Source organism: Python bivittatus, unplaced genomic scaffold, assembly GCF_059951505.1.
Source record: "Python bivittatus isolate LINGU-HERP-01145 unplaced genomic scaffold, Pbiv_v1 ctg000350_np1212, whole genome shotgun sequence".
In the NCBI taxonomy this organism is placed as follows: domain Eukaryota; kingdom Metazoa; phylum Chordata; class Lepidosauria; order Squamata; family Pythonidae; genus Python; species Python bivittatus.
The window spans coordinates 40,660,732-40,683,379 of NW_028277074.1; the positions used below are offsets into that span (position 1 = coordinate 40,660,732).

At 38.3% G+C, this 22,648-nt stretch overlaps 2 protein-coding genes across 9 annotated transcripts in view; one reads left to right on the forward strand and one right to left on the reverse strand.

The window, feature by feature from the left end:
* PPP2R3B (protein phosphatase 2 regulatory subunit B''beta) overlaps positions 1-19,201 on the forward strand; it is a 43,829-nt gene extending 24,628 nt beyond the window's left edge. For all 4 annotated transcript variants that reach the window (XM_007427317.3, XM_007427316.3, XM_025166120.2 and 1 more), the window contains 12 exons: positions 1,935-2,120; positions 5,467-5,570; positions 6,621-6,723; positions 7,315-7,389; positions 8,842-8,928; positions 11,022-11,178; positions 12,600-12,648; positions 13,676-13,765; positions 15,079-15,254; positions 15,749-15,867; positions 15,984-16,090; positions 18,086-19,201. In XM_007427317.3, the coding sequence (XP_007427379.1) occupies positions 1,935-2,120; positions 5,467-5,570; positions 6,621-6,723; positions 7,315-7,389; positions 8,842-8,928; positions 11,022-11,178; positions 12,600-12,648; positions 13,676-13,765; positions 15,079-15,254; positions 15,749-15,867; positions 15,984-16,090; positions 18,086-18,230 (1,398 nt within the window). In that variant the 3' untranslated portion in view covers positions 18,231-19,201. The remainder of the gene's footprint in view (positions 1-1,934; positions 2,121-5,466; positions 5,571-6,620; positions 6,724-7,314; positions 7,390-8,841; positions 8,929-11,021; positions 11,179-12,599; positions 12,649-13,675; positions 13,766-15,078; positions 15,255-15,748; positions 15,868-15,983; positions 16,091-18,085) is intronic.
* Positions 19,202-21,464: 2,263 nt separating this feature from the next.
* The window catches only part of LOC103063803 (cohesin subunit SA-2-like), a 68,511-nt gene continuing 67,327 nt past the window's right edge, over positions 21,465-22,648 (reverse strand). For all 5 annotated transcript variants that reach the window (XM_025166118.2, XM_015887916.3, XM_088144989.1 and 2 more), the window contains 2 exons: positions 22,260-22,341; positions 21,465-21,523 (listed from right to left, as the gene is read on the reverse strand). In XM_025166118.2, the coding sequence (XP_025021886.1) occupies positions 21,515-21,523; positions 22,260-22,341 (91 nt within the window). In that variant the 3' untranslated portion in view covers positions 21,465-21,514. The remainder of the gene's footprint in view (positions 21,524-22,259; positions 22,342-22,648) is intronic.

Here is a 22,648-nt window from a genome sequence, read left to right on the forward strand (position 1 = left end):
CAATGCTCAAATACTGCTCCAGTCCACAGGCTCTGGGCAATGAATAAAATGAGGTTAGCTTTAACTAAACCACCAAACTACATTAAACCACAAAGCCGTCAGATTAGGCAGTTGCCCACAGTTCCTCATTTTGGGCCCAAAACCCACTGAACTAGAAAGGTTTTAAGTGCATTCCGAAAAGTCAGAAGGGAACATCTCCCCCTGCAGTGACTACTACACCAACGGCCTGGCTTCTGGCCATGCCCCTTTGGCTCCTTATGAGGAAGGGGCCTTCAGCCAAGCTTGCCGAGGCTTCCAGACCAAATGGGCGAAAGCCATCCTTTAACTCATCACAGACAAGTTTCCACCTGTAGGAGCATTGTGCACGTTTTCTTTTTAACATTTTTTTTCATGCCCTAATCTAAAATTCTTATTGTAGTAGTCGATGGATAATACTGGTGAGTGTCAACCCCTGGAAATTACGCATACTGCATTTTGATTTGCTCCCTGGTAATCCTTTCATTTTAGCTGTGTCAAGGAACCGGCCAGAGATTACAGTTTGGAGATATTGCATCTTTTATCATTAGCTGTGTGCAGTAATATTTCCAGAAGACAGCATGACTGTAGGACAGGCTCCCTTCACAACTTTCGTTAACTGATTGTAATGTGAGTGCTGCTTTCAAATTCTGAGTAGTGGAATGTCACAGCTGTTGTGAGAAGGGGTTTTTTTTCTCCTCTTGAAACCGAGACTAATTTTAAAGCAGCCACCCTCATCTCCAAGGATGCGGTGTCTTTTCCCACCCCCTGTTCTCCCCCTCTGACTTTGAGGGAAAACCGTGCACTCTTAGTGAAGGTAGGGATATACCAAACTGGAAATTAGAGTGTAGTCACTTCCAGCTAAGCTGTTTATTATTTGCTTGTGACTTGGTGGGTAATGCTGTTTCCAGTAATAGATAACCTTTTTAAAAAGTGCAGATGTTTGTTAGAAATGAGTTTCTAAAAATAGGTGAAGTAACTGCAGGGCAAGTAAAGCTTTTGGATCAGGAAAAAAAAACACCCTCATTTTCTGTTTTTTCTCAGATTTGAGCTTTATTAAAATCTTAATATAAGAATATAATCATGTTTGATGGACAGTCCGATCCAGTCCATCTCTACTCAGAAGTTCCACTGAGTCTAAGCAAATTTCATCTCAGATTGGGTTTAGCTTTTGTATATTTTGGGGATTAAATGATGATGATGATGATGATAATATTAATAACAACAACAACTATCAGACAACATCTACCTAACCCAGGCCCTTGAGAAGGACTCAATAGTTGGATAAAAATGCCAAATCCAGTCTAAACAACTGGCTGACTGTGCGACCAGCCATCTTCATCATCATCATTACCACCACCACCACAGACTGACTACAAACAACAACATGACAAAGTAGCAACAATTCTAAAACAACTTTAGGATTCCTGCCACATAGCACCCCAGACTTAGGAATTGTTGATAAGAAAGACAAAAAAGTCTGGATAGCAAACATTGCAATACCTGGAGACAGCAGAACAGAAGAAAAAGAACTGCAGAAAATCAGAAGATACAAAGACCTGCAAATAGAAGTATAACAACTATGGCAAAAGAAAGCAAAGATAGTACCAATAGTAATAGATGCCTTAGGTGCAATCCCAAAACATCTGGAGCACCACTTGAAGACCATCAGCATTGACAAAATCACCATCCTTCAATTGCAAAAGGCAGCTTTACTTGGAACAGCCTACATCCTGCGACGATACCTTTAATACCATCAAACAACATCTGCCTGTCCCAGGTCCTTGGGAAGGACTCAATAGGTGGATAAAAATGCCAAATTCAGTCTAAACAACTGGCTGATTGTGCAACCAACAATAATAATATTGTGCAATTGGCAAAAACCCTATCTTTAAACTGTCACTTTCCTTTTACTCCAGGTTCAGTCAAAGAAAGAGGAATCTTTAACACCATCTCTGAGCCAAACCATTCCAACATTTTATTTTCCTCAAGGATGTCCAAAAGAAAAAGTCAACATAGATGCTATTATTGCAAAGATAGACAGAACTTTCTCCCAGTTTCCTAATGAGCGAGCTACATTAGAAGACATGGGCAAAGTTGCAAAGGTGAGTGGTGAGGGGGTTTTTTTGGTTTTTGTTTTGCCTGCAAGATGCAAAGGGACAATTAAGTTCCTTAATTGCATTAAAATGTCCAATTCAGTCCTATTTAGGTTTACTTAATAGGACTTAAAATGTCTACTGCATTACTGCCAAATACAGTGCATTTGGAAAGTATTCAGACCCCCTTCACTTTTTTCAATTTTGTTATGCTGCAGCCTTATACTATAATCGTTCAAATTCACTTTTTTTCTCATTAATCTACATTCAGTACCCCATAATGACCAAGTGAAAACAGAATTTTAGAAATGTCTGTAAATTTATTAAAAAGAAAAAACTGAAATATCACATTGGCATAAGTATTCAGACCCTTTACTCAGTACTTTGTTGAATCACCTTTGGCAGCAATTACAGCCTCAAGTCTTTTTCGGTATGATGTGATAAGCTTTGCATACCTGGATTGGGGGATTTTCTGCCATTCTTCCTTGCAAATCCTCTCAAGCTCAATCAGGTTGAATGGGGACCGTCGGTGGACAGCCATTTTCAGGTCTCTCCGGAGATGTTCAATAGGGTTCAAGTCAGGGCTCTGGCTGGGCCACTCTAGGACTTTGACAGAGGTGTCCCTAAACCATTCCTGTGTTGTCTTGGCTATGCGCTTAGGATCGTTGTCATGTTGGAAGGCGAACCTTTGGCTCAGTCTGAGGTCCTGAGCGTTGTGGAACAGGTTTTCATTGAGGATATCTCTGTCCTTTGCTCCATTCAGCTTTCCCTCAACCTTGACCAGTCTCCCAGTCCCTGCTGCTGAAATACACCCCCACAGCATGATGCTGCCACCACCATGCTTCACTGTTGGGATGGTATTGGGCAGGTGATGAGCAGTGCCTGGTTCCTCCAGACATAACATTTAGAATTGAGGCCAAACAGTTCAATCTTGGTTTCATCAGACCAGAGAATCTTGTTCCTCAGAGTCCGAGAGTCCTTCAGGTGCTTTTTTGCAAACTCCAAGTGGGCTTTTGTGTGTTTTGCACTGAGGAGAGGCTTCCGTCTAGCCACTCTGCCAGAAAGCTCAGATCAGTGGAGGGCTGCAGTGATGGTTGTCCTTCTGGAACTTTGTCCCATCTCCACACAGGATCTCTGAAGCTCAGTCAGAGTGACCATTGGGTTCTTGGTCACCTCTCTTACTATGGCTCTTCTCCCCCAATTGCTCAGTTTGGCCAGGCAACCAGCTCTTGGAAGAGTCCTGGTTGTGCCAGACTTCTTCCATTTGAGAATTATGGAGGCCACTGTACTCTTGGGAACCTTCAGTGCAGCAGAAATGTTTTTGTAGCCTTCCCCAGATCTGTGCCTTACAATAATCCTGTCTCTGAGCTCTGCAAGCAGTTCCTTTGACCTCATGGCTTTTGCTCTGATACAGTATGTATTGTCAGCTGTGAGGCCTTCTATAGAGAGGTGTGTGCCTTTCCAAATCATGTCCAATCAATTTAATTTACCACAGGTGGACTCCAATCAAGGTGTAGAAACAGCTCAGCAACGATCAAGAGAAATGGGAGGCACCTGAGCTACATTTCAAGTGTTGTTGCAAAGGGTCTGAATACTTATGCCAATGTGATATTTCAGTTTTTTCTTTTTAATAAATTTACAGACATTTCTAAAATTCTGTTTTCACTTGGTCATTATGAGGTACTGAGTGTAGATTAATGAGAAAAAAATGAATTTGAACGATGGTAGTATCAGGCTGCAACATAACAAAATTGAAAAAAGTGAAGGGGGTCTGAATACTTTCCAAATGCACTGTAACTGAATGCAGCTTTAATGTTTTTTGAGAGACAAATGCTAACTAGCAATAGGTGCAGATATGGCTCATGCAGCAAGATTCCAAAACGTTCTGCTAAAGTTAGATTCGGTATAACCAGACAAAAATGTAATAACTGTACCTTAAATACCCAATTCAAGTTTATTTCCTTCTGTTTTGTCTGCCAGAAAGAAAGAAACATGACATCAATATAATCTAGGAATAAGACAGGCTCTTGAACTCAGCCATAACAAATCAAATGAAAATAACCTAATAAACCATGGCTTGATATTAATATTACCCCCCAAAATGAGCCATTTTTCTTTTTTTGGGACAGGTTCACACATCACACTCAACTAACAAATCACATTACAGGTAGTCCTCGCTTAACGATCATTCATTTAGTGACCGTTCAAAGTGACGATGGTGCTTTTAAAAGTGACCATATGACCAGTGCCCAAAGTTACAACCATTGCAGCGCTCCCATGGTCATGAGATCACAATCTGAGGACTTGGCAACCAGCTCGCACTTACGACGGTTGTAACATCCCAGGGTCACGTGATCTCCATTTGTGACCTTCCCAGACAGATTCCTGCAAGCAGGATCAATGGGGGAACCGCATGGTTCACTTAACCGCCACAAAAGTCGTAAAATTGGGTCCAGTCACATGATGATTCGCTTAATGATCGCATCGCTTAGCAACCTAAATTCCAGTCCCATTTGTGGTCATTAAGCGAGGACTACCTGTATCAAACAAATACATTCTGGTAAGGAGCAGTTCCCTTTCCATACAGTGGGTACCTGGGGTTAATTTTGTTCAATGCTTTAGGCACCAAAAACTGATTTTGAAATCTTTTTGATTAATGATTTTGAGTCTGAAAACATGCAAAAATACAGAGAGCTTTTAACACTTCTCTGTACAGTACTTTTTTTTTTTTTTAATTGCAAGGATCTGAAATTTAGAAATATATGAGAAACAAGTCTGAATTATTGAGCAGTTTATAAATACTGTAGAATAAATAAGAACCCAAACAATTAGGCTTTATGATGTATCATCTGCAGTGCTTTGGGAAAGAAAAGAGCATGTCATTCATATGGTGCATGGTATCGGACTCTTTCTGCACTTTGGTTCAGTGCACAGCCCGCTTTTCATTAGGCCTCTGCAGGAGTTCTTTATCCTTCAACACTTTCTGAACATGCTGGTTTCCATAGAGAAACATATAAATAGTAAAATAAACAGAACTTAGAATCACCATTCCATTATCTTGTGCTCAGTAAATATACTAAAGATTTGTTTACTTTATTTAAAGAACTGATTTAAATAATGATTGGAGTACTATATATTTCTAGCATCACGAACAGTGCATCTCTTCATGCTATGATAATGCAGTTCATGGCTTATAATGAAGATATAAATCGTATTATCATTAAGATTGTTGTTGTTGTCTTGCTTTTACCAAAATCATCTTGCTTTTACCAAAATCTTGCCATACTTGTAGGAAGTTCTGCAGGAATAACTGCCAGTTGTTGCTTTTTAATGATATACAGTATCTTAATTCTAGGCCTGTGATTGTCCCCTTTACTGGAAAGGTCCATTATTTTATTGTGCTGGAGGAGAGCGCACAGGATTTATATCAGTTCATAAGTTCATTGCTATGTGGCGAAAGTAAGTATGTTTTTCCAGTAAGGTCGCTTAACTTATTTTAAAGTATGACTTGAAGAATCTTTTAAGGAAAATCTGGCTGTTATCTTAATGAAAAAGACAGTTGAGGAATACCTTTTACCATTTTCATCCTCCCCCATCCCACGAAGACACATGTTGGATCTGATGTCAAATACTGTTGGAATTGATTATTTAGGTTGTTTTGAATGAATGATTTCTTTAACAAAAGAAGGCAGAATGAGACGGATGATAGATGTTGGTGGGGGGGGGGAGATACTGCTGAATTTAAATCATTACCCATTTAAGTGTGCTATGTTCCTAAACTTCATTATGATAGGTAGAGGACAGTTGAAAGAATTTGGGATTGAGGATTCCATTGGACCCTAGGCTGAACATTTGTTCTCCTTTGAATTTGCTTAATTTTGAAGGGGGAAAGGGCAACTCTTGAGAGGGAATGAATAGAAACAAGAGGTGAATTACCTTTGAAATTTGAGATAAGAGAATTTTGCTTACCCTTGTGGGGGGGGGGGGTTTCCTCTCTTTTACTTTCAAAGAACCCATGCTTGTGATCCTAGTGGTACAGGATCAAGAGCTTCGTTTTTTATATACAGTGTTATCTGACAATGTAACATTGCACGGTCAGATAATTGCATATAAATTCAGGTGGTGAACAAGGCAATCCCTTTTGCCATAGTGGGAATACGCATGAGATTTTTTTCATCTGAGTCAGAATGGTGGCTGAACCTTACATTGTGCATGGTTGATCTTTATATATGAAGACAGAGGCTGGAACAGGCAAACCATTACTCCACAATGACTGTGCAAGGCCTCTTTGAAAACAGGCATCCATCTAGTAACCTTTCCTCTTCCAAACTTTTCATAATGTTCATTCAAAAAGGGCACACACCTTGTTTATTTCAAAGGGAATAACACCTTGGGTTTCAACTTGGCCCCATACAAATGTTATTCATGCTTGTGAATACATTTTAAGGTTGAAAATAAGATATATACATTTTATATACCTGCATAAATTAGACAAATTATGCTTTGCAGAATATTACAGACCTGTCATGATGCTGCTGCCAAGTTTGTTCACCTTCTAAAGAGTCCTGGATGTAACTATCTGGTGCAAGAAGACTTCATTCCATTTTTACAAGTAAATAACATTTTTTTTTATTATTACTATTATCCCATAGAAATATGCACCCAACCACCCCTCTCCCAGGAAGCACTTCACTGACCCAGTTAGTGTTTCATTATTATGTAAGAAATCAGAAATGGCTAAGTTTAATCTACCAAGCCATTGACATACTAGCTGGTGGATATAAACTCATTAGGTTACTGGAGCAATGTGAAAACAAGAGGATACTATTTTTTATACTGCCTTCTCTCAGTGCCTTTTGATTCCTAAGCTAGGTTGTGGATTTGCCTTCCCCTTCCCTTTTCATTAGCTCTTTCAGACTCAATATATTCCTGGTTCATTTCTTTGCATTTTTTTCCTCTTGATACTGAATTCTTTTCCTAAAGAAACTGAATTTTGCATGTATTCTAATTTTCTATCTAAAAATGAAACAATGGTTATATTGTCTTGAAACAATTTGAATATTTTGCTTACGTTATTATAAATGCACCCCAGTATGGTGTTATGATTTGGCAGAATTAAATGGTTTCATAGAATAGTTGCACATAAAAATTCTGAACTGGCTGTGCTGGTTAACGTCATGCTTCTTTCATCTTTCATCCTTAGGATGTGGTCAATAGTCATCCTAGTCTAGTCTTCTTAAAAGAAGCATCAGAATTTCATTCTCGGTACATTACAACGGTAAGCACCTTCTACACAGAAAGTGTTTTTCATGTGGACCAGCTAGATGTGGTGGAGGTATTATGTTTATGTAAACAATGCACATCTATTTATATGTAAATGAGACAACAAATATATCTCATTAAAGTTAAAGATGAATGCTACCATCCATGTTCAGTTATATTAGGTTTAGTGGATTAAGTTCACAAGTGGCGGCGTTCACAGACCATTTTGTCCATTTCCTTGGGATCCACAGCCTCAAAAAACCAACAATTTTAAACACTTGGAAAATACAAAAATTCTACCATAAATACAATAAATCCTCATACCTCAGCCCCCATAAATCATCCGAGGGTGACATAGTAATTTCTGCTCCATAGTCTACAATGACTCAACAGAACAATCAAGTTTGTATAAGTTTCCAAACTATTGGGGGGGGGGGACTGCTTTCCTCTTAAGGGGCCAGCTATACCATCAGAGTGGAACCCCAACAGAAAATGCTCAACAGGACAAAGAAGCCATTCTTGCTTATTCTTGCACTTAGTTGGTGACAACCATTTAAGTTTCCCCTCCCCTGTTAGAAATCACCTAAAATAATGATTTCATAATCTCCCTGCTGTTGTCTCATGCTGGAGCTCTGCATCACCTCCAAATTCATTCCTTCTTATGGCTGTTTCTTCCTGCTGAATATGGATAGCAGAGCTTTCAGCAGTATGGACACTGATCAACATTCTCAAAAAGCAGGAGCAGGAAGTAGGAAGCAGCAAAAAAGGAAAGCTCAAAAGCACTTGGAGCAGAAATGCAGCTTGGTAAAACAACCCCCTTTTCCCCCTTTCTGTTGCACAGAAATGGATTCGTCAGCTAGTGCATCCTCAAACCAAGTAGCTAGATAGAAGAAAGGAGGTGGTGGGGAATGGTTTTACTAGTGGAATGTTAATTTACCTTATAGATAAAGTAGATGGGAGGTCAGTTAATTTTTACAAATGTGGGAATAGCCTTCCACAGAGTTCTTTACTCCTTGTACCAAAGGCTTTATGACTTTACTGTTTTCTTCCACAGTGCAGAATTGGTTTGACATTGCCTTCTCGCAGGTTGTTTGTTGACTTCACAGTCTAGTTGCTAGCCCTAGGATTTCCTGTGATCCAAATACATACCAGATCCAACCCAGGCCCTCCATTTTCAAGTACAGCCAAGGTTGGATAGATGCCACCATTTTCTGCAAATAGTTTGGAGGAATGTACAAAGGACTAAGTAATTTTGTTTTATTTGATTAGAGGGGGAAAGGATATAACTTGGAAAAAGACACAAATATTAATTCTCTGGATTGGTTTAGTCTTGATTGGTAAATTCTAAATATATGTACAAAAAAGAAATGTATACCCAAGCTGGTAAATATTACTGTAATATTTAAGTACTTGAGTAATAATGTATGCAGTTGGTATAATAGCTGCACTTTATATTTTCTTGCTGTAGGTAATACAGAGGATATTTTATACAGTAAACAGGTCATGGTCAGGAAGGATCACTTGCAATGAACTCAGAAAAAGCAGCTTTTTACAGGTACAGCATGCAGTTCTGTATTAAAATAAATTTTACTGATTAACTGTTCAAATGGGTTATAAATAATTAAGATATTTTTTCTTTATAGCTTACTTCTATTTAGAAATGAACTTAGGAAATTTCCATTTCTGACTTGATGGCTTTAACTTAACTTGGCTTAATGGAAACCAACATTAGCTTCTATCATATTTTTGTAAATTAAGTAACAGTAACTTAAAAGTTGCCCCACAGATTTTGGTGAACATAATGATTATTTCAAGTATAGATGCTGGTTGGTTAAGGCCTCCTAGGAAGTGATGTGTGGTTGGGTCCAAGCAGATATCAATTCATCTTTTAGTGAAGGAGTGATTCTGCCTGCCCTTAAGGAGTAGGTGGTCTGCACTCTCCTCAAAAAGCCATTGCTGATCCCAGCAGTGTCACACAATTTCTGACCATGTCCAGCATTTCCTTTCCAGGGAATGTTGTTGAGAAGGTGGTCATACTGCAGCTTCACTTGGTTTTGGAGGAAATAGATTATCTGGATTCTTTCCAGTCAGGATTATCTGGATCCTTTCCAATCAGATTTCATGCCTGGACACAGTACCAATATGGCATTGATTGCACTTGTAGATGACCTGTAGATGGCAGGACAAGAATGGTGGTGATGCATCCATCCTGGTCTTCCTTAATTGGTCTGTGACCTTTAATACCATTGAACATAGTATCTTTCTGGACTGGCTCAGGGGGTTGGGAGTAGGGGCCTCATTGTTGCAGGGATTCTGTTCCTTCCTCCAGTGCCCGTTGCAGTCAGTATTGATGGAGGAAGAGGTAGCTTTGCAGAGTGCCTTAGGGCTTGATTTTTCCCTACTTCTGCTTAACATCTATATGAAGACACTGGGTTAGGTCACCTATCAAGATACATCTCAACTCTTGGACAACCAAATGATGCCAGTGAAGTTTTGTCTCAGTGTTTGGAGACTATAGGATCTGCACAAGGAAGAACAGGCTCAGACTCAATTCTAGCAAGATTTAATGGCTGTGGATTTGGGGGCTGCCTGGATCTGGAGATGCATTTTTTCATTTATTCCATTGATTTACAGTATATAGCTACCCATCTCGCAACTGCAACTCTGGGTGGCAAACAGGATTAAAACCAACAAAACCAAAATAATAAATAATAATTGTCCATCCTTAGTTCTGTATGGTGTCACGCTGCCCACACAAACCCAGTCTGCAATATGGGGGTCCTCCTAGACTCACAGCTCCTGTTTAAAGACAAGGTGCAGTTGTGGTTCAGAGGGCCTTTGCACAACTCCATCTTGTGTGCCAGCTGTGCCATTCCTGGATCAGGAGGCCCCACTCATGGTTACTCATGTCTTGGTCTGAATTACTGTAGTGTGCTCTGGTGAGAATGCATCACAGGTAGTTATGAGCAATCTCAGTGTGCCCATGTAACATTTGCACAGGTTGCCAGTAAGCTTCCAGGGGCAATTCAGATTACTGGTCATCAGTTATAAAATCCTTCATAGGACAGGTTCTGGTTATTTGCTGGACTGCCTATCTCCAATTTCCTCTGTCCGTCCAGTAAGATCTGACAGGGTTCACATGCTCCAGGTCCTGTCACTTAAGCAATGTCATCTGGTGGGACCCAGGAGATGTGTCTTATTCTGTCACCATGCCTCCCCCATGGAACACCATTCCCCATGAGATCTGAATGGCTCTGACCCTGCCTACCTCCTGAAAGATTTTGAAGATCTGTCAGGAGGTTTTACGAGCCCACCTTGATTTATGGTTTCTGCTTGTTTGAGCTGCCTCGGATGCAATATGCATTATTATATTTTATTCTTTTGCTAGTTGCTATTAGTCATTTTTACTTGTCTATGCCATCCTGAGTCTCATGTTGAGTGACTATATAAACTGATTGATTGTGTATCAATTGTTGATGCTGATATGTAAACTAGACACTATAAACTATCTGGTGTTAAATTAAATCATTGAGGACCTGGAGTAAATTCACAATGAGGTTAAGATATTGGAGACTTCAAACTGTTATAACCTATCCCAACCAATGAGATTAATGTCTTAATTTTCTTAATGTTTCTCTCTCTCAATAGAATGTGGCATTGTTAGAAGAGGAAGTAGATATTAACCAGCTGACAGAATACTTCTCTTACGAGCATTTTTATGTAATTTATTGCAAATTTTGGGAGCTAGATACAGACCACGATCTTTACATCGACCCAAAGGATTTAGCTCGACATAACGACCATGGTATGATATGATATGACCAAAGGAACAACTTAGTTCAAAATAAGACTATATGAATGTTCACTGAAATCTTGGAAAATGTGTAATTCTCACCATCATCCTATAGTGTGATAGATATTGTTTATATACATATGGGTAAACAACCTATAAAGGTGTGTAAGTTGCATATATAGGATGGTGTATATATGTCAGAACACATTTACATTTCTGGTGTTCATAGTATTGAGAATTATTCTGAGCTTTTGTAGTTTTCCACCTTTCTGTGGACCTGTAGTAGGGAGATGGCAGTGTTCTAAAAAAGTAGAAATTAAAGTCTGAAGTTTATTCAGTACAGATGCACATTATTTCCTAAGAGATCAAAGACCAGTTTATTATGTGTCACTTTAAGAGCAACGATGCTTAAAAAAATGAATTAAAATGAGTGCTTGTATTTTTCTTCTGTTAAGCTTTCTGTCTTCTGAAGTGCTGCTTATCAAAAGGTTATCTGTGGTATAGTGGCCATTTGGCTAGTACCAGTGCTGAATTCTTTGTTAGTTTAAACACTTGCACCAGTGTAATGATGGGGCATCCTGAAAGCTATTGAGGAGCTGCAAACAAAGAGGCTTTTTCTAACTGCTTTTTGTTATTATTATGTCCGTACTGTTAAACCTCTAGATTAGCTAACACTGGATGTTGAAACGCTCTCTTTGGCAAGAATGGGCAGTGTATCAATGGCTGTGGAATGGGGCAGTTTCTTCCACAGAGTGGGGTTTTCATTCTTCCTTTTTAAACCCTGCTAAGCCTATTTTAGAGTTCAAATCAGGTACAAATAAACAGAGCAAAAATGAATTTGCAATTTGGAATGTGCAGAGGATTCCCAGGGCCTCACTTAACCAAGTATCCTTCAAATGGGGAAGGACCAGCTGAGCCAACATGCTATATATATGCACGTGACATATACATGTTGTGTGTATCTATGCAGCAGCTGTCCTTGTTCCCACAGTGGGAAAAGTGGCATCGTATCACTGATACTTGAGGAGAGGGGTATTGAAAGAGGGCTCATCTTTGTGGGATGAGCATTGCAACAAGCTTTGTCTTGATTTCTCCTCAAGGTGATGTTTTCTGTGCTCAACACCCAGGATAAGGCAATGTAGCTTCCTGCTTACAAATTCAGTAGCTGCAGGAAGGAAGCGCATCAAGTTAGCTTCATGTATTGCAGCAGAAAAGCAAGATATATTTTTAAATTCAGATTCACTAATGGTCAGGGAAAAGTAAATCCTTATAGCTACCCATATTGAATAGGAGAAATATACTGTAATATATTTTTTCTAAGTAACTGCCGATGCTCAGTTTAAAAATGGGTGAATTAGCACAGCTTTAAAAAGTATAAATGAATAAGTTCAGACATGACCGAATTAAATGTTACTTTTTTACTTTTTTCACAGCTATATCTAATCGGATGATAGAGAGGATTTTTTCGGGAGCTGTAACAAGGTGTCTTTTTAAAAAAAAATATATATATATATATATATATCGTTTTCCGTCATGTAAATTATACGGCAAAGTATATAGTGCTACTGAACTCCAATAAAAAGTCATTTTACTATAAAAAATATAAATAAAATATGAATAAATCAATCTGGCCTCTCAAGTTAGCTGATCATTTTTTATAGAAACTCTGCTATACAAACCACCGGTTATACTAGTGTACAATAAATACCTTAAATTAATGCTTTCACATTGCTTATGTGTAGAGGATATGCAAGTGAAATATTGTTTACTATGTCCTCTGTTTTAAATTACCACCCACCAATATTGCACAGTTGTATAATCTTGCTGCAATTGAGCAATGCAGGCTCCTGCTTGCAACCTGAGCTGTCAGTTGATGTCCTCAGCGATGGAACCTCAGCTCAAGCTTTGGATTTTCAACTTTGAAATATAGTGGCATTCTTTACCGAAGGAGACAGCCCCTCCTGTAATTTTCTCCATAGGATACTTTGCAGTAAGGAGCAGCGTTAAAACATTTTTAATCAAATATTTTCCTAGTAGAAAATCAGAGGAACATGTAAAACAACTGTGTTTTATAAAAGCCTTACTTCATACAGTATTATATAGTTATGCACAATTGTATACTGTCTTTCTATCCACGGGACAGTCAAGACGTAATCAAATATAAAGCTAGCAAAATTAATGCCAATATTATTAATCCATCTCAAAAAGTCTTTACCTCTTTCTGAATATGGAAAGTGAGGCCTAAGGGTAGGCCCATTTAATTGTAGGCCTAAGGGTAGGCCAAAAACGACTCATCATGATAACAGAAAGGATTAGATGCGGAGATAAAATGAGAAAACCTCCTATATTCTGTTCTGTACTTGGAAGAAATGCCAGATACAAATGATTAAAAAGAAACCCTCTGTATTCTACTGTGTTTGGAAAGCGCAGAAGCTATTTGAAACTCTAAAGTTAAGGTGGTGCATATACACGTGTATCTTCTCACCCTTTTTAAATCTTAATTTCAAAGGGGAAAGAAAGCACAGAGAGAAGGAAAAATCAGCTATGCAGATTTTGTGTGGTTTTTGATATCAGAGGAGGACAAAAAGACTGCCACTAGGTAAGAAAAAGTGGTTTTGCAGGCTTGTCTTTCACAAGACTATAATGTTATGCTGCTATCAAATTTAAATCATCAGGATACTATTTGACACTACGTTAATTATAACTGCAACATAGTTTACAGAGAACCAGTTTGGTACAGGGAGTCCTTGCTTACCAACCACTCGTTCAGCAACCATTCAGAGTTGCAACGGTGCTGAACGAGTGGTACTTACAACCAGTGCTCAAAGTGCCAGCTGTCACATCATCCGCGCAACCACGTGATTGCGATCCAGGCACTTGGCAACTGGCTCACCCTTACAATGGTTGCAGTGCCCCGCAGTCACGTGATCGCCATTTGCAGTTTTCCCTGCCAGCTTCCCACAAGTAAAGTCAATGGGGAAGCTGGCTGGGAAGGTCGCAAGTAGCTCCGGTAACTCCCCCCCAGCCTCCCTGCGGTCACACAACACCGCACCTGCTTCCCCCAGCTTCCCTACGCTTGCAAATGGCCTGTTTTGGGACTCCCAGGGCCTCCCCCACCGTCCACCCCCACAGCACTCCCACACTCCTTACCTGGAATTCCCAATTTCCTGCTTAACGACACACACATCTTGGGGTTACGACAACAACCAGGATTGCCAGGATTGTTGTCACTAAGTGACATTCATGTGACATCCCACTTTACAACTGCAATTCTTAGCAACAGCAATCCCAGACCCAGTTGCCATCCAGAAACTGGGAGGCTGTGAGTTCTAGTCCTGCCATAGGCACAAATCCAGCTGGGTGACCCTGAGCCAGTCACTCTCTCTCAGCTGTAGGAAGGAGGCAATGGCAACCCACTTCTAAAATCTTGCCAGAAAAACTTCAGGGACTTGTCCAGACAGGAGTCAACACAAAGAAAAATTATTAATTACCCAGCTGTTAGAGAAAAAGAGAACAAGAGAGAAATATAGGATCTGTGGAATCAAGCACTCCTTGGAGCTCTACTTCATATTGCCTGCATGTAGGTGGAGGAGGCAGAATAAATGCTTCTTGCATAATCTGAGAAAATGTTCATATATTAGCACAGGGTGAAGCATAGTGCCCAAAGTACCAAATCATGTGAACGTAAGGAGTCCAGGCAAAATGAACACGCATAAGAAGTTTCTATGGATTATCTTTTGGTGTTGCCAGAATAAAAGCCTTGAGATAAAGATGTCTTGAATTTTTAGTCGTTCGCTGTGCTTTTGTATTGCTTTTAGTCATTCAGTGGGCTTTTGTATTGCTTCACAGTAGACAAAGGATATAGAAATGAACATAAAATAGGTTGTCAAATTGTTTAATGATTCATTGCAGCATTGAATATTGGTTTCGGTGTATGGATCTTGATGGTGATGGTGTACTGTCCATGTATGAACTACAATACTTTTACGAAGAACAGTGTCAAAAACTGGATAATATGGCCATCGAACCTCTGCCATTTGAAGACTGCCTTTGCCAGATGCTTGATCTTGTGAAGCCAGAGAATGAAGGTGATGGATCCTTTTCCATCTCTATTTGTGGTGTCTTTGTTAACCAGGTTAATACAGCCATTCGGTATTTGGCATTTCAATGTTCTGTAAAGCCAGCTTGGCTAATTTTGTTCATCACATTTGGCAGGTAAAAAAGCCATCTGTTCCTCTAACTGTTTAATTTTCATCCAGTCTGAAAATTAACTTATGTGTGGGTCAAGATCAGTCAAAAAATTGCTAATCTTAGAATTTTCACTTCTATCTTGAGAATGAATATGGCTGCTCTTGGTAAGATGGAAACTTATTGTTTTGATTAATAGCTGATGAAAATCATCCTTAAGCCATTACAGTCATCCTAATTGAGGGACTCACAATTTTAGGCAATCCCAATCTGTCACTAGTTGTACCTGTTCAAGTATTAATAAAAACAATGCATTTAAATCTTAAATTTTACATGGGATTTGTGTTACAATCTAAAACCCTTCAAACATTTCAGACTTCTTTTCTGTTTCCAGGAAAAATAACTCTTCATGACTTAAAGAGATGTAAGATGGCAAACGTTTTCTTTGACACTTTCTTCAATATTGAGAAATACTTAGACCATGAGCAGAAGGATCAGTTTTCTGTGCTGAGGGTAAGGACAATTGGTACTTAAAAGGATTTTGTCTATAAATTTAATAGGATTCCTGAAGTCAATCTTAGTGTTGTAAGCTTTATCAATTTAGTATTAAGAGCCTTATAATATTTTAGGGCACTGAAAATGAAAATCAAGACATGTCTGATTGGGAAAAATATGCTGCTGAAGAGTACGATGTCCTAGTTGCTGAAGAAGCAGCCAGCGACCAATGGAATGATTGGCAAGTAGAGTTTACACCATTATCCCTCTCTGCTGAGTTAAACGAATAAAAGAAAGTTGAACAATTTGATACCTTTGCAATGAAGGAAGTGGTATCTTGAGTGTAATAGCACAATATTCTTCTGAGTCATTGTGGGTCACCTATTCTAATTTACTATTTCTGGTATTTTCTGCTGCCAAACAAAATGCTAATTATACTTTTATATAGTAGTATCATCAATTATTTCTACTACAGTCTAGAGGTAATTAAAGGTAGAAGTGTATGGAAATGAATTGTGCTGGAGCCGGCTTGCATGTCTTAAGGAAGTTTTAATTCAGCTTGTGCCCTCATTTAAATAGCTGGTATTCACTTATCTCTTCTTAACACAAGTGCCCCTTTGAGCCATGTCTCATAGGGATTAATCTGTCTAGGGAGAATCATGTCAGGCCCAGCTGTTCTCCTCCATTTTGGATTCTGATAGCACAAGCAATTAGCTAATTTTGCTAAGGCTGAGAGCAAAGGACATAAGTAGCAGCATTTGTTCTACGAAGGAATGCCAAATTGGCCTTTTTATTTAAAGCATCATGGATATTCTAACCTAGGCACAGTTATTTAATGTTGGTGCTATATGTGGGAAAAAGAGAGTGGTGTTATTATGATAGAAAATATTTACATACATATTTAAGGATACTGTGTTCTTTTTCTTGAAGAAAAAATTCACTAAAAAGGCCATCAACTGTTCTAGGATATATTCTATTAAGCAGGATGGTAGAAATATACTCTAATATCGCACAATATTTTTCTAATGATATTGACCTACTTGGGCATCAAGCTGGATGTCCATACATGCAGATAGATTGCTTAGTAGCTAATCCATCATTATGAAATTCTTTCCCCAGGAAGGACTACAGCTGTAGCCTTAATTTATGAGAAAAATCTGTGTGGGAACAGCCTTTAAAAGCCATGCCTAAATATTTTGACAGGTCATATATTTTAAGTTGATTTCTTTTAGTGATGCAGAGCTATTAACTGTGAGCCTTCCAAGTTAAAAGCGTTCCTGTGTTATTGGGGACTCTAGTGATTCATTAAAGATCATTATTATTAAATAATTTGATTAACCATCCTGAATGAAAAGATCATTAGAGAAATCCAGTATTGTGGGAACTGCCTGCAGCAAAAGCTCTCATCCCCTGCCCTTTCCACGTTACAGGCTCTACCCGCAATTCTCAGGATGCGGGGGGGGGGGGATGCTTCATCTCCCTCTCCTCTTTCATTGACAGAAGCAATTCTGTCAGCAGACTTAATTTATTGCTTCTATAACAGATGGTAACCAGTTGCCTCCAGAAAGTGCACAAATAGACAAATTTTTAAGACCTATATAATAAGGAAAGCTTTTCTAATATGTTACCTGCCGTCACACACTCACTTTCATCTGTGATTAATTCCAGAAGTAGTAAGTGTTTCTCATATCTGGATTTAACTGAGAGAAGCTGGAAACCCACTGAATAGCGCAGCTTACTTCTGAGTAAGTGAACATACAGTTCCAAAGTAAAGCTGCATTCCTATCTATATTTACTTCCCCCAGTGAACAAGTGGCACCCACTGAAGTATAAACATGCATATTAGGGCTGTGCAATGCTTGCTATTTAAAGGGGAAAAGGTGCTTCAAAGCATGCAAGGGCATTCATGCAGCACCTGTTGGTAACCCCTTAAAGCAGCTATGTCTTTTCATGAGCTCACACAGCTGGCCTCCACAGCTGCAGTGCAATCTTGGGAAGAGTCATTTGGTTTAAGGAGCTGTCAGAAGGTATTATATGCTCACACTGCACACTCCACACACATTTTTCCATAATGCATATTGTCTTTAAAATTCCTTTAATTAAGTAATAGCGCACAGTAGGATTTGCCTCTGTTTCCTCCTCATGTTATTCAGATGCTGGAATATAACATAATAAATATACAAGTTACTTTAACAAATGTGTATAGTCTGAATCTGTTCCCATTTCTTTTTTTTAGTTATGAAGCTGAACTGATTCCTGGTGATCATCAAAAGACCAACATACTAAAATATCAAATGGAGAAAAGACCTTTTTTTGATATGCCTTCCCATTTGGCAGATGTTGATTTGGATGATTATGACTATGAAGATGATTTTGAATAAACTATATTTGTAGAAGTATAAGGACTGTGTCTGCAGCAGGTCTGCTAAGAAAAGAGTAAAATTGAGTTTCTTGTGCTGCAAAATTAATACCTTCAAAATATCTAAATGGTTACATTTGTATGGAATGACACTTTTTATGTATTTATTCAATAGATTGTTGCCTATGAGATATACTTAAATTATTTATAGATACTCTTCCTTTAAGGAATTACAGTGTATCTTGTATAAAGTAAATTTACTGGCTTGTTTTTTACAAGATACTAGACTTTTTCTTTTTCTTGATCCCTATAATAATGAAGTCCTTGCTCTTGCAGTCTCCAAGCTAAAATCTTGTAACTTTGTCAGGATTCAAAGAGAAAAGTGTCATGATTGTGAATGGAGATCGCAGTTCAAAACTCAATTAAAGCATCACTGGATAAGCTAGATACACTGGTACATGTAGCAAATTATATCCTGCCTGAAAACAGGCTGTAATTTTCTACCCTTTAGCATTCATTTTGCTCTACTGACTCCAATTTAAAACCCGGCTTTTACTGCTCACTTAACAGTTGTGGATATTCTATTCCATGTCAAGGGAATCAATTGTAAGTTTTACTTGATCTGTGATGTGCACTAACCTTGTATGGGCATTTAGTGTGTTTCTTCAATGGTTGGCTAATGACACATTCCATGAATATTGTTACCAACAGTGTCAAAGTAGCTGAACAGTCTGATGCTTTATTTGCCTATATGAGGTGAGAGAGTGCTTATGGGGCAAGATAGATGTTGCTATTCTGGTTTTTAAAAAAGCATAATGTTTGTAGTGCCTTAATTATCCTTATGTTCACACAAGAAACAAAATATTGTAAAGCACAATTCTTGCAGTTAGGTTTTCCCAATAAATAAAAAGCTATTTCGTTTGCTGTGCAGATCTGTTAAACATTTAAAATATCATGTTCGTATTTTCAAATAAAGTTTTTTCATACATGTAATTCAGCAGTTCCCTTCAGCAAGTTTATTTTTCATTTTTTATTCATCAGATCATCACAGACGTTGTTGAAAGTGACTAAAACAGCCAATTTGAATACCAGAATCGTTTTCTTGAAAAATAGCAACTTTGAATAATATGATCTTAATAGCTGTAGACATTTTTCATACTTTGTAATCTACAGTGTAGAGTGACTTCAGTTTGCCTTCCAGAATTGGGGATTATAGCTTCCAGGAATCCCATATTCCTCAAACAAAGCTAAAATGTCCAATTTCACAATTTAGATATGATTCTGATAAAGCTATGTGACACTGTTCAGCTGTGGAACCACAAGCCACATTTTTATATTTGAGAATCTGAAATTAATTGTAACACTAGTGCAATTTAATGAAGGCTGACAGTCTCTATACACAATATTAGGAGGATTGAAAGTTTTTTTTTTCTATGTGTGAGGCTTCTCTTTTTCTTTCAGAGCAGGTTTTGGTGCCATATGATTTCTCTTGAATTGATAGTTCTCTTGTGATGATTCCACGTACCTGCATGCTACATAAGTAGAACTTAAGGTGAGCTGCAAGATGGCATTGCAAAGCTGAGGGAAAACCAGGGGAAAAAAATTTGTAACAGATTTATGTCCTGCCTTTCCCTCCAAAATGACACTTAAGTACCATGATCTGCTTTTTGGCAGGAGCATCTCTGCCTATAATTACCAATTCTTTTCCTTCATGTGGACCATGATCAATATCAAGCATTGTTTTAGGATTTGAACAGATTCCTTTGATTTTAGCTTTTTAGGGTTTTGGCTACAGGTGGAAAATTATATTGCTTAGATCCTAAGCTTATCAACTGAAAAAGGAGAACAGCAAGGTGAGCAATTTCTCAAGTTCGGGTCTATCTGTCTTGATGGAGCAGCCACTGTCAAGTCTGTTAGAAGTGACAGATGTATTTTGACACTATTGGGTCTTTTCTTATTAAATGTGCAAACAGACACCGGCTCTGTAGCTCCAGGAATGAACATGCAGGTCCCAAGAGCATTGGTGTAGTATGAATTTTAAATAATGCAAAAGTTACAATGTTAGCTGAGGAAAAATACTTGAACAACAAAGTAAATTCCAGACTCATTTCCCTTCATCCTCACTACTCAAAACATTACTTCTTGACAAAACACTCGTCTACGTTTCCAAAAAAGAAAGGGTTGTCGCTCAATGGTAGAGCCTCTGTTTTGCTACTTGGCCAATTCAGACACAGCTGGGAAAGAATCCAGTCTGAACTACGGAGAAGCTGCTGCCTACCACACAGCCCTGTCCTTCTCAACTGTGGCAACTTCCAGTTGTGTGAAGTTCGGCTCCCAGAATTCTCAGCAATGACGAAGCTGGGAGTTGAAATTCACACATGCAGAAGCTGCAAGGACAGAAAACACAAATGCAGAGCATACTGATTCAGATGGGCCAGTTCTCTGTCTTGGTCTAGGGACATTCTTCGGGTGCTTTTCTCAGTAGGCTTCATAGCATCACATGGTTTACAAGCATGTTGTCAAAAAACAGCCAGTGCATGTAAGACTGCTGTAGTCTGGAGTATAACATTAAGCAACAAACACAAGAAACACAGATTGTTTTATCACTAATGCTACACGTGTAAATCATAGTTGCATCCTATATTGCAATTCGCCCACTTTTTTCCTGACATCCATGCCTATGCCCTTTACATTTGTTCCCTAGTACCATGCTGCAGAATCTTCTTCATTTTCCCCACTATAAGAAAAATGACTTGCTTAGAAATACAAACAGATCGCTCAGTTTATTTTACAAACAGCTGAATATAAAAATGTGAAATAAAATGCCTTTAAAAAAAAAATCTGTAGTTTTAGCAGTCAATATTTTTTGCTGTGATACTTAAGGCAGCATACAAGATGCAAAGTTTGTGTATTTTTTTTTTCTGATTGACATTAATTTCTCTATTTTCGCTCTTCCTTTGAATCCACTGGCCTGCTTCTTGAAACCGGATTGTCAGCCTTATAATTTCAAGTTCCTTTTTCTTTTCCATTTTGCCATAAAACACTGAACTGCAGCTTCTTGACAGACTTTTCCCATCTACCACAGAGTTTAGAATTACATTTTGGACAGAAAGTCAAGTGTGGTTAGAAAAAAATGAGTGAGCTGATAACATCAGAAAGTTAGAAAATACTGGCTGAAGAAACACCCATTTTATATGGATTTACCAGTCCAGGTTGGGTTCTACCAAGTTGGGCACCCAAATAATTCTGGCAAAAATAGTTATAACCCATTCTATCCTTCTTAAATCTTCCAGCAGTCTTCCTTCTTTAGGTGTCCTAAACAAGAATAAGAGACTTTGTGACTAAGGTAACTTTTCAAAAGATAAATCTCTTAAAATATGCTCCCCCATAGCCTGTTACAGCTACTATAGTCTCTTCTAGATAAGTTACTCTTCCAGAAACTTTATACCTTCCCTATTTTGTAAACCAATTTTAATTGCTATTTAATCTGCACTCACTGGATTATATGAAGTCCAAATGGCTCATTTAATCAACATTTTCTTTTGGCTAAAATTCTCTAAATTCAGTCCATTCTACCTCTCATTTAAAAAAGTCCCATATTGAGAAAATATATAGCTCCAGAGGTTTACTCTTCTGCTATGAAAAGTTCCATGGTACCATATTGGTCTTTGAATAACAAAACAAGGAAGTTCTGCCATAGGAGAAGCACCAAATCCAAACCATGCTCACTGAAGCTAGAGTAGAAGAATGACGGATAATGGTTTGGATCAACTATGGCCAATTTTTGTCCATTTCCCTTCTATTGTTTCCAGTGTCGGAGGGGGTAGGATCAAGATAATAGGAAGTTTTTAAATCCAGATGATTCAAACCCATCTCTAATATGCATCTTTACACACAATTGCTAATACCCATGGAATGAACTTACATAAAACAAAAGAATTATTGTAGCAAATTACCTTTATGGGGGTTAATTGACATATTCTTTCTCTACTAGTGAAAGAAATATATTACTAACAAAATATTTTAAAGCTTTGTATAGAATCATCCTTACTTGCTCAGCACCAACAACATCAATATCGGCATCTTCAGTTGGAGCCTCTGCTGAATCCTCTACCTTGACTGGAGCCTGGGTACTAAAATGAGAAAAAGAAAAATTTATTTCTCACCTTCCAAGTGAAATCATGTAATCTAAATAGGGTTTGGGGGGTTGGTTTGGGGTTTTTTTTTTTACAATAATAATTCTGAGAAATCAATATTTAGTTGATATATACAATAGGGGAAGAAATTAGTTTAATGTAAGACACAAATTTCATCCCTAGCATTACCAGTTTCTTTTTTAAAAAAAGATAATTTCTGTCTGAAACTAGAGAACTGTTGCATGTTGTCCCAGACAATGCTAAGGTAAATGGATCAATAATCTGATTTACAATATGATGACAC